This window comes from Wolffia australiana, chromosome 1, assembly GCF_029677425.1.
Source record: "Wolffia australiana isolate 7733 chromosome 1, ASM2967742v1".
Lineage (NCBI taxonomy): Eukaryota > Viridiplantae > Streptophyta > Magnoliopsida > Alismatales > Araceae > Wolffia > Wolffia australiana.
The window spans coordinates 27,985,677-27,997,505 of record NC_135835.1 but is presented as its reverse complement, the minus strand read 5'-3'; the positions used below and the strand labels follow the sequence as shown (position 1 = coordinate 27,997,505).

Here is an 11,829-nt window from a genome sequence, read left to right as displayed (position 1 = left end):
AAAAAAGTTTTACATTAAGTTGAAGCTTGATATAATCTAATACATTAATCCAATTAATCATTTTAATTCAGCAAGCTACATTGAAAGAGTAAATCACGAGAACATGTTTCAGGCATCACTCTTCAACCGAAGGAAACCAGAATTCCCCTCCACTCAGGAAAAATGGTCCTGCATCAATCAAGAACATTATAAAAGCTATTCTCTGATTAAGGTGAAATCTATTCCTCTCATAAAAATTGTTAGCCAGAAAAAAATTTCAACTTACAAAATTGGTAAGGAGCCAACATAAAAGAAAGGATTATGTGATTATAAGTTAATGCAGTGAATAGAGAAGAACACTTGTAAAAAAAAAAGGAAAATGAGGTGATTCAAAGAAAACATTCAACTCTGTACATATTCTGATAAGAGAGAGAGAGACCTGAAATTGTCAGTTGAATAATATTATTTTTCATTAAAATGACAGTATTTAGAGTATCGCAGACCTATTGGATCTCACCCTCTTTCTATGGCCCACCTAGTCTCTCTCTATCTCAATTGATGTTTGGGTAAAGGCAAATTTCAAAGTCAACGATTTGAACGTTGAATATCATCTCAGTTGAAATTTATTGCCATTTAAAATCATATTCGTCAACATTCTCAACAACCAATCGTCTATTTATCTCTCTCTTTTGTTGAATCGTCAATTATGGTCAGAGTCAACAATACAATTGGCTACAATGGTCCAAAACCATGTGGACATTGATTAGAACCTCAGTGTTGACTACCAAAGTCAATACGCGTTTTCCATGCCAAGGAAGAGACGAGAGAGAGAGAGAGAGAGGGAGAGAGAGAGAGTCAGAGGGATAGAGAAATAAAGATTGAGAGGGACAAAGATTCAGATGAATAGAGAAATAAATATTGAGAGGGAGAGGGAGAGAGGAAGGGAGATATATATATATATATATATATAAAGAGGCATAGAGAAATAAAGATGGAGAGGGAGAGAGGGAGGGAGAGAGAGAGAGATAAAGACTCAGAGGGATAGATAAGAGAGAGGGAGGGAGAGAGAGAGATTCAGAGGGATAGATAAATAAAGATTGAGAGAGAGAGAGAGGGAGGGAGAGAGAGAGAGATAAAGATTCAGAGGGATAGATAAATATAGATTGGGAGAGAGAGAGAGGGGAGGGAGAGAGAGAGAGAGAGAGAGAGAGAGAGGGAGAGAGGGAGGAAGGGAGAGAGAGAGAGAGATAGAGAGAGAGAAGCGACCGTAGAGAAGGGAAACGTGAAGAGCAGGAGATTGGGGGACAAAGAAAGGGAGAGAGAAAACGACAGAACGAGTGGGAAACGGAGACTTCAAGAGAAGACAAAGGAAGACCGTGACAACGTAGACTGCGTAAGAGGAGAATAAGAAGAAAGAGAAAGGCAGAGAAGAAGTGGGCCAAAGAAGAGAGAAATACAAAGAAGTAGAAGAGTAGAAAAGTGGACCGACGGATAAGGAGAGACGAAGCACATGTTCCACTCTTCTACTTGTTTTCACTTCGTCCACTTGTTTCAAGGAGAGACGAAGCCAATAAGAAAAACATATCCACTTGTTTGCTTTCCTTCATATTTCGAACATTCAATTTTTTTTCTTTTTGTGTGTGTGTGTGTGAGAGAGAGAGAGAGAGAGAGAGAGAGAGTGAGAGAGAGAGAGAGAGAGAGAGAGAGAGGGAGACAGAGAGAGAGGGAGAGAGAGACCCTGAGTTCAGAAGAATAGCCAAAGAGATGGAGATTGACTTAGAGCGAGAGAGAAAGATGAAAGGGATCGTAGTCCATATCTTGAATAGCATGTCACGTAATGGGAAGTGAAGCTTGACATAGAGAGAATGTAGCCACGCTGGGAAGATGCCAGGCTTGTTGAGATAGACAATAGTGAAGAAGAGAGATTAGCATGTCCGCAAACTTTAGGGCTTCTGGAGAGAGAAACAAGCCCTTGAAACCTTAATTTACTGAGAGATAGAAATTAGAGAGAGACAACCACCGATGATAATCGAGGGAGGGAGAGAAAGAGAGAGAGAGAGAATAGTGAGGATGCTAAGAAACCAACAAGCAGGAGGTCATGTCGATTGCAAGATGTGACCATTGGCGAAAGGAAGAAGTTAGATATCTCAATCTATCTTCCTTTATCCCTGGGTGGCGAGAAAAACGTAGTCAAAAAGGCTGGGTTTCCTATTCCGTCGCCTAAATGGTGGCGTTGAAGAGCTCGAGCTTCTTTAATGGCCACATCGGAGCATAGATTCTCATACAAACAGTGAGAATGAGAGAGAGAGAGAGAGAGAAAGAGAGAGAGTGAGATGGGGGGAGAGAGAAAGAGTGAGAGAGAGTGAGATGGAGGGAGAGAAAGAGTGAGATGGAGGGAGAGAGAAAGAGTGAGAGAGAGTGAGATGGAGTGAGAGAGAAAGAGTGAGAGATAGAGAGAAAGAGAGAGAAAGAGTGAGAGGGTGGGAGAGAAAGAGAGAAAGAGTGCGAGGGAGGGAGAGAAAGAGTGAGAGAATGAGAGAGAGAAAGAGAGAAAGAGTGAGTGAGAGAGAGAGAAAGAGTGAGAAAGAGAAAGATTGAGAGAGAGGGAGAGAGAAAAAAAAGAGAAAGAGTGACAGAGGGATCGAAAGGAAGAGAAAGAATGAGAGATGGAGAGAAAGAGTGAGAGAGAGAGCGAGAGTAAAGAAAGAAAGAGAGACTAGAAAAACAGCTTGAGTTGCACTCCCCTGAAATGACATCTATGGCCAGCAGCTTTTCTGCCCCACGGGTGAACTCTTACCATCTAGCTTCAACTGAGCCCAAGTGGGAACCCTGACTTTGTCTTCCCAGGAGGTCTCTGATCAACAATAATAAACAGAAACCCTATAAACATCTTTTCACTTAGAAAATTAGGAATCGAGTCCTGACAGTAGATAGCTTAGGTAAAGAGCAGGCTGTAGCCATGACTTCTCTCTCTAGATCCATCTCATGCCCTCCGCTATAGAGTTTCACGTAGGAGAACACCAGAAAACACACCAGTCTTTAGCCTTTACCCCTACATAGGCCAAATCAGCATAAAGAATCGTCTCCTACGACATCCAACGAAGGTCTTTCTCTCTCTACCTCTTCTTCAACCAAACTATTAAATAGTATCATCTCCAACGAAGGCGTCAGAGGAAAGAGCGGTATAAATAGAGAGAAAGGTAACTTTCTTTCACTAGATAAACCTGGCTTCATTAATGTACAGGCCGTTGCTTAATGAAAAATGTTATCTCCTCTAAACAAGCCGAGAAAGCCCAGTGAGAGAGAAAAAGAGCGAAGTTCACTCGAGCCACGGGAGAGGAAACGGGAGTACACAGACTAACCAGGCTTCTTCATTCATGTACAAAGCCATTGCTTAGTTAAACAGTATAATCTCCTATACCGTCTACCAATACAGCCGAGAAAGAAACAGAAGTAGAAGTAGAGAGAAACAAAGAGAAAGGGACAGAGGTAGACGGAATGAAGGAGAAAGAGAGAGAAAGCGACAGAAAGAGAGAGGAGAGAATGGAGGAAGAAAGAGAAAACGAGAGAAAGAGAGAGAGACAGAAAGGTCGAGAGATTAAGCGAGGGAAGGAGAGAGGAGAAAGTTCTAGAGAATGAAGGAGAAAGAGAGAAAGCGAGAGAAAGAGAGGCGACAGAAAGGTAGAGAGAATGAAGAAAGAGAGAGGCGACAGAAAGGTAGAGAGAATGAAGAAAGAGAGAGAAAGCGAGAGAATGAAGGAGAAAGAGAGAGGCGACAGAAAGGTAGAGAGTGAAGAAAGAGAGAGAAAGCGAGAGAATGAAGGAGAAAGAGAGAGGCGACAGAAAGGTAGAGAGTGAAGAAAGAGAGAGAAAGCGAGAGAATGAAGGAGAAAGAGAGAGGCGACTGAAAGGTAGACAGAATGAAGAAAGAGAGAAAGCGAGAGAAAGAGAGAATGAATGAGAAAGAGGTAGAGAGAACGAAGAAGAGAGAATGAATGAGGAAGAGAGGATGAATGAGAAAGAGAGAATGAATGAGAAAGAGGTAGAGAGAACGAAGGAGAAAGAGAGAATGAATGAGAAAGAGGGAGAGAGAACGAAGGAAGAAGAGAAGGAGACAGAGGTAGAGAGAACGAAGGAGAAAGAGAAGGAGACAGGTAGAGAGACCGTAGGAAAAAAAAGAGAGAAAGAGAGAGGTAGAGAGAACGTATTAAAATAAAAGAGAGAAAGCGAGAGAAAGAGAGAGAGAGAGGAGACAGAGGTAGAGAGAAAGTAGGCAAATAAAAGAGAGAAAGCGAGAGAGAGGGAGACAGAGAGGTAGAGAGAACGAAGGAGACAGAGGTAGAGAGGTAAAGAGCGAGGCACAGCCCTACTCCCTCCTCTTGTACTCGTGAGGGACTAAGTCCTGGAGAAGCCCATAATCCCTGACCGAGAGGTCGCCGAAGAAGTCGGAGCCGGCGCCGCCGATGCTCCCTAGAAGCGGCGGTGGCGGCGCCACCGTCGGCGAAGCCTCTACGCCGCCGTGGAAAAATGACAACTCCGGCGAGGCGGCAAGAGAGAAAGAAGGCGCGTAGAAGCTCTGGTTCTGCCAGCCAGAACCTGTAGAAAACCCTCCGCGAGGGCCAACGGGGCAAGCGTGCGTGTGCTGCCCCTCGTAAGTCGTCACCACCACCGTCGGATCCGCCGATGATCTCTCCACCTTCTTCTTCACGCCGCACATCGAGCTCGTGCAACGATAATAGCTTCTACAAGAACAGTTGGGAACAATCATCAGCAAGAACAGTTGAGATTCTGGGGAAAATCCATCTTGTTTTGAACCATCGATGGGTTTTCTTCTCTGTTTTTCACACTTTTTACCATACATTTAGATTAATACAATTCACAGTCCAAAGCTTAAAAGGGATTGATCAAAATAAATCGAATTACTATTCACTTGGTGTTCCCCGAAGCCGGACCATCAGATTAAAATTTAACCGTTAACATCTTTCTCATTGAATCAACAAAAAAAAAACATCACTTATTCTTCTCACAACGATGAAACAAATCGAAACAAACAAAAAAACCATCACTTATTCTTTCGCTATGACTCGCATCGGAAGAACGAATTAAAGCACTTATAAACCATAGTTGAGAATATTGCGGAACTATCGATAAGACTATATCCGCTAATGATCAGTAGAACTTGTTGAACCTTGGATAGGGGCTGTCTTTGACGGCTTTCTGGCCGTATTTTCTCCAACGATAACCGTCTTCAAGATGATCAACCTCGCTCTTCGTGACAAAGGCGAATCTGGGCTCTCGAGGACGCTTTTGCCCCGCTGTCTTTCCCCCCAACTTGGGCTGAGTGAACCTGCAATAAAATCCAAAACGGTGAAAAGGGTTAGCCAAGGGATGAAAAAATAAGAGGACCCATGTTCGAGATTTGGAGAAAAAAACAGCGTCAAAGAATGCTATTCTACAAGAATATAAGGGATAATCGCTGCACTTAAGAAAAAAGATGAAAAATACGAGGACCTAAGATCGAGATTTGGAGAAAAAAACAGCGTCAAAGAATGATATTCTAAAAGAATATAAGGGATAATCACTGCACTTAAGAAAAAAGATGAAATATAAGAGGACCCAAGATCGAGATTTGGAAAAAACAGCGTCAAAGAATGACTCTCTTAAAGAATACAAGGGATTATCACTGCACTTACGAAAAAAGATGAAAAATAAGAGGACCCATGTTCGAGATTTGGAGAAAAAGACAGCGTCAAAGACTTATTTTCTAAAAGAATACCAGGTATTATCAACGTACTTACGAAAAGAGGTGAAAAAATAAGAGAACCCATGTTCGAGATATGGAGAAAAGATAAGCCTAAACGGACATGAATATCTATTAAACTCCTGAATTAGAAGACATTGGCAATACCCAAGAACTAACATAAAAAAGAGAAATTATCATCGTTGTTAAGCTGTAAAATCGCCAAAACGTTTGAGAGATTATCATTTGAAATAGCTAAATCATGATCAAAATTGGGAGAAAAGATGATCGTAGGCGTACTTTGGCGTAGGTTTCTGATCATGCTCGCCGGTTTCTTCTGACTTGGCGGCGTCGGTGGAGGTGGACGAGCAAGAGTTGGGCGTCGCTGAAGAGAGAGGAAGTGGGAGGTCGTAGAGAGAGGAAGAGAAGTCTTGGTGGCCGAGGAGATCGAGAAATCTAGAGAGAGAAGTTGAGTTATTGTCGAGATCTTCTTCCCCGCCAACGTTCTCCAACGCTGTTTTCTTCGCTTCCTCCGCTTTGGCCATCTTCAGCTCATTCTCTTTTTCTCTCTACTATTATTCTCTCCTCCGATCAGATCTGCGGTGCGCGTCTTGGAAGAAGAAGCCAGGCGAGGCTCTCAGAGAGAAGAAACACGAACTCCTGCAAGGAGAGAGAGAGAGGGATATATGGCTCTTTAGAGAGAGAGAAAGATTTCGTGCTGGGGAAGTGGGCAACGAAGAAGAGGAGCAGGGGATTGATGGATAGTTAGAGAGAGAGAGAGTCCGTGTGGGGTCGGAGTTGAAGAGAGAGAAATTGAGATGGGTCGTGTGGGAAAGGGGAAGTAGAGAGAGGATGAGAGAGAAAGAGAAGAAGGAGGGGGAGACCGTGACGGGAAAGAGAGTTTAGAGACAGAAAGAGAGATGGGAAGAGGAAGAAATAGAGTCCGGGGAGGGATGAAATCTAGAGGTCGCGAGGGGTTAAGAGATGAAGAGATAGAAAAGAAGAGCTCCAGTTAGAAAGAGAAATATGGAGAGAGATAAGAGTTTTAGAGAGATGTGGAGAGCGGGATATGACTGTATACGGAGAGGTAGAGAGAGAAAAGAGCTAGAGAGGTTGGGACACAAATATATGGGGGAGCGAGATATAGAGATAGAGATAAAGATGGAACAAGAAAGAGTTAGAGAGAGAGGGAGAAAGAGAGCTTGTGAGGTTGGGACATGGGGATATGTGGAGAGATAGAGAGAGCGAGATATAGAGAGAAATGTGAGGAGAGAGAAATATATCTTGAGAGCTGGGGAGAACGAGATATGGAGAGAGAGATACAGATGGGGAAAGAAATAGTTATAGAGGGAGAGAGAGAGGTTAAACAGATTGAGGACTAGACAGGGTGGGATAGAGATATGAGGAGAGATAGAGATAGAGGTACAGAGGGGGAAAGAAAGAGTTACAGAGGGAGAGAGAGAGAGAGGTTAGAGAGATAAAGAGGAATAGAGACGATGGGATAGAGGTAGAAATAAATAAAGAGAAACAGGGAAATTGAGATACGGAGAGAGAGAGAGAGAGAGATACAGAGATGGGTAAAGAAAGAGTTAGAAAGGGGGAGAAAGAGAGAGAGAGCAAGATATAGAGAGAGATGCAGAGATGGATAGAAAAGAGTTAGAAAGGGAGATAAAGAGAGAGGTTAGAAAGAGAATGAGAGCGAGCGATAGAGAGAGAGATAGAGATGGGGAGATAAAGAGTTAGTGAAGGAGACAGAGAGAGAGATTAGAGAGAGAAAGGGTGGGACAGATAGAGATATATCTAGAGAGACACAGAGATGGGTAAAGAAAGAGATAGAAAGGGTGATAGAGAGAGATGTTAGAGAGAGAAAGAGGACGCGGTATGGGAAGAGAGAGAAAGAGATCGGTCAGCGAGTACGGACGACCGGTGCAATCCTCCTGCCGGCGCTTTCATACAAGAAGTATGAGGCTACACTATTAGTCAAGTTACCACGTGTCACTTTTTGCGGCGCGCACGTGACAACTCGATTAAAAATATTATTTTTTTAATCGTCAAGTCAAACGAAAGTACGAGAATACCCCCCATTAACAGAGAATAGCGGCGCGTCGGCGCTGGACCAGGCTAAGGTATGGGGGCGATTATCGGGAGACGGGCCAATCGCGTGGCAGATTGCACGGGGATTAGCGAGTTCCGCAAGACATCTGATCGTCTTGGAAAAATAAATTTATTTTTCTAAGGGCTGACGTCATCCGGTCCGTTCTTCTTCTTTTTTGACTGAAGAAAACGGTCGGGACAAAAAAGCCAGTCAAAGGGTAGCTTCTCTCTCTGTCCATACCTCGTTCTGCAGTGAAATCTCTCTCTTTCTCTCTCCTACTTCCCATTTCTCTTTGAAACTGTCTTTCTCTTCGTTATCAAGTGTTGCTCTCTCCTACTTCCCATTTCTCTTTGAAACTGTCTTTCTCTTCGTTATCAAGTGTTTCTCTCTCCTGCTTGAGTTCCCCGGTTCTTTCAATCCCTCTCTCCTATTGTTCTCTTTCTCTCTCTTACCAAGTGTTTCTCTCTCCTCCTTTACTTCCCTGGTTCTTTCCATCCCTCTCTCTATCTTAATGTCGTTTCTTTCTCTCTCCTTGCTATCAAGTGTTTCTCTCTCCTCCATGAGTTCCCCGGTTCTTTCAGTCCTCTCCTAATGTTGTCTCTTTCTCTCTCTTCGTTATCAAGTGTTTCTCTCTCCTCCTTGAGTTCCCCGGTTCTTTCAATCCCTCTCTCTCTCTCCTAATGTTGTCTCTTTCTCTCTCTTCGTTATCAAGTGTTTCTCTCTTCTCCTTGAGTTCCCCGGTTCTTTCCATCCCTCTCTCCTAATGTTGTTTCTTTCTCTCTCTTTGTTATCAAGCGTTTCTCTCTCCTCTTGACTTCCCTGGTTCTTTCGATTCCTCTCTCTATCGTATTGTCATCTCTTTCTCTCTCTTATTAAAGAGTTTCTCCTTGTCTTTCTGGTCTAGTATGCGTAGTCTTGGTTTTCTCTCTCAAGCCTGATCTTCCATATCTACCTGTTCTCTCACACGGAAAGCTTTCTCTCTCTACTTTGCCCTGCTTTCACCATCTCTCTAGCTAGCTACTCCACATGCCTCCCCTCCTTAGACAGTTAGACTCGTGTTTTCTTACTTTGTTTCTCTCTCTAGCTGCTCAGATGTCGCCTCTCCCTACCTAGAGCAAAACATGACCTCATGTCCTATCAAGATCTTCCTCCAAAACCCATGCGAGATCTCTTGGAGTTACCCACTGAACAGCCAGACATTCTACGATCCCTCCTTTATATTCTTTCTCTCTCCTCTCTCTCTCTCTTACTCTCTCTCTCTCTCTCTCTCTCTCTCTCTCTCTCTCTCTCTCTCTCTCTCTCTCTCTCTCTCTCTCTCTCTCTCTCTCTCTCTCTCTCTCTCTCTCTCTCTCTCTCTCTCTCTCTCTCTCTCTCTCTCTCTCTCTCTCTCTCTCTCTCTCTCTCTGTGTTTATGTATACACAAATAGATAAAAAGATAAATGTATGCTCATATACCTCTTGCTATATATGTATATATCTACCAGCCCATCTTTCTATCTATCAATCTACTCTATATTAATATATCTCTATACATCCATCCACCACCCATCTCTCTCTATCTATCTATCTACTCTCGATAAATATATCTGTATCCACCCATCTCTCACTCTATCTATTTGTCTATCTGTCTATCTATCTCTCTGTCTATCTATCTCTCTCTCTCTATCTATCTATCAATATCTCTCTCCGTGCAGTTTTACACAAAATTTGACAGAAAACATCGCATTCAAGTAGAAAGCAAACCAGAGGATCCGAATCCGTGTGTCACATGCAATATCTGTTTGTGTTGTCCTTGAGTATCTCTCCCTCTCTCTCTCTCTCTATCTCTTTCTATTCATTCTCTCTCTTTCTTTATATATGTTTGTATCTCTATCTTTTTTTTCTCTCTCTCTCTCTACATTTCTGTAGGGCAGAATTGTAGAGGGGACAAATAAATGATCAAATAAACATTTTCTAAAAGTAACTCGGACAATACTATCAAATTAAGTCAAATTTGAAGTCTCTGACCAAGCTAGTCTGAACCTATGTATATGTGATACGTACATCAGAGGGGTATTAAAGTCAAATCGCTGACTATTGTTGAAGTCAACGACAGGAAACGTGTTTTGAAGATTCCCTAATGTGAAATGACTAAAATACCCAAACGTCGCAGTTTCCTCTGACTTGGAATATATGACCCACGTGGCAAATGTACTCTCTTTGACTAAGCTATTTATAAACAATTGAGGTGACCAACGTGTGGAAATTTCTTATTTAGGTTAGAGATGGAGATAGATGGAAATATGATATAAGGGTAATACCCTCTTTGACTAAACTATTTATAAACAATTGAGGTGGCCAACTTGTGGAAATTTCCTATTTAGGTTAGAGATAGAGATACATGGAAATAGGATATAAGGGTAATAGTAGAGAGATAGGTAGGAGAAGGGGACATGTGTGGCTCATGAAAGAAGGGGACAATAAGGTAGAGACTCAAAGAAATATGGGTGACGGGGAGAAATATGTAGGTTAAAAATGATAGAAACTAGACATTAGTACAATGAGTGAGGGGTAGATAGAAGAACAAAGAAGAGGAAGAGACTTATGAAATACATAAGGGGTTAGAGGAGAGAGAGATATGTACAAGAGGACCTCAATCTATCTACTTTTAGATGAGACATGGATAGCAGCACAGAAAAAAAGTAGAGAGAGATAGAGAGAAATTGACATCTACAATGTTGGAGTAGAGACTTCAAGTTTTACCAAGGGGATATTTTGACCACTGAGATGAGAACCTTCTGAGTTTAGCCAAGCTTTGAAACTTTGATGTTGGCAAATATTATATATATACACACATTTATAAACGTATGAGAGAAAGAGATGGCTGGTTGGATGCTTTTTCCAGAGTAACTGCATATCAACCTTAGATACCTTCACAGAGAGAAAAGGGAACACAACACAGTAGACATGAGGAAGAGATAAAGGGAGAATAGGAAGTAAAAATGATATAGAGATGCGTAGAGAGAGAGAGAGACGACAGTAGAAATGTAGAACTCAGAGAAAGAGAGGGATAAGAAACAAGAGTGAAAGCACAGATGGTATAAAAGAGGAAAGAGAAAGAGATTTATACGTACAAATACAGAGAGAAAGAAGAGTGAAGTTACGGAAGAGAGACTGAGAGAGGGACAGTGGGAAAAAACTGGGAGAGAGAGAGAGAGAGAAGTGTAGTTCGTGGCGTCGTGCCGTGTGCCTAACGTGGGTTGCCATGAAAGCTCTTTTATTGGGGAAGACGTCCTTCGGAATAGTAAGGCTTGGAAACTGGAGAGGATCACGAAGAGGATAACTGTGGGAGAGCGAGAGAGATAGAGAGAAGAGAGCCAGAGAGAGAGAGAGAGAGAGAGCGCGGAAAAAATCCCCCTCCACGGTCATATCAGGTCTCTTAGAGGTTCCACCCTGGTTATGCAAGTGTATCCTCTGTTTAGAGAGAGAGAGAGAGAAAGAAAAAAAGAGAGAGAGAGAGAGAGAGAGAGAGAGAAAGAAAAAGCGAGAAAGAGAGAGAAAGAAAATGAGAGAGAGAGAGAGAGAAAGAACTAAAAATCCAACACTTAATGCCATGCAAATGAGTGATTATATATATATTCTCCAAATTCTCAATATTTAGTACTTGATCTCTATGGTTCAACTATTACTCAATATATATGTATGCAAGTGTGCCCTCTGTTTAGAAAGAGAGAGCGTGAGAGAGAGAGAGAGAGAAAGAGAGAGCGAGAGATAGAGAGAGAGAGAGAGAGTCCCTTGAAGAGATGGAACAGAAATATAATGTTAGAGCAGAGGGGAATATTTGGCAGCACGTTGCCCCAAGTCTGTGAACAGAAATTGTGTTCACTGTGCGCTGCCAGTACAACTGAAGGACAATGATTTCTGTCTAGAAAGAATGAGGAAGAGAGATAGCAAGTAAAAGAAGGAAGAACTACGAGCAACTCCCAGCCCATTCTATGGACAAACCAAAATCAACCCTTCAAGATGGAGAGAGATA

At 42.4% G+C, this 11,829-nt stretch overlaps 1 protein-coding gene across 1 annotated transcript; it reads right to left on the bottom strand.

The window, feature by feature from the left end:
- Window positions 1–3,328: 3,328 nt before the first annotated feature.
- Window positions 3,329–6,857, bottom strand: LOC144713475 (putative WRKY transcription factor 48). Its single transcript, XM_078588067.1, has 3 exons — window positions 6,020–6,857; window positions 5,168–5,326; window positions 3,329–4,721 (listed from the first exon to the last, which is right to left on the bottom strand). Exons 1-3 carry the CDS (start codon window positions 6,262–6,264, stop codon window positions 4,346–4,348), a joined length of 780 nt encoding a protein of 259 aa, XP_078444193.1. The 5' UTR covers window positions 6,265–6,857; the 3' UTR covers window positions 3,329–4,345.
- Between the last annotated feature and the right edge of the window lie 4,972 nt (window positions 6,858–11,829).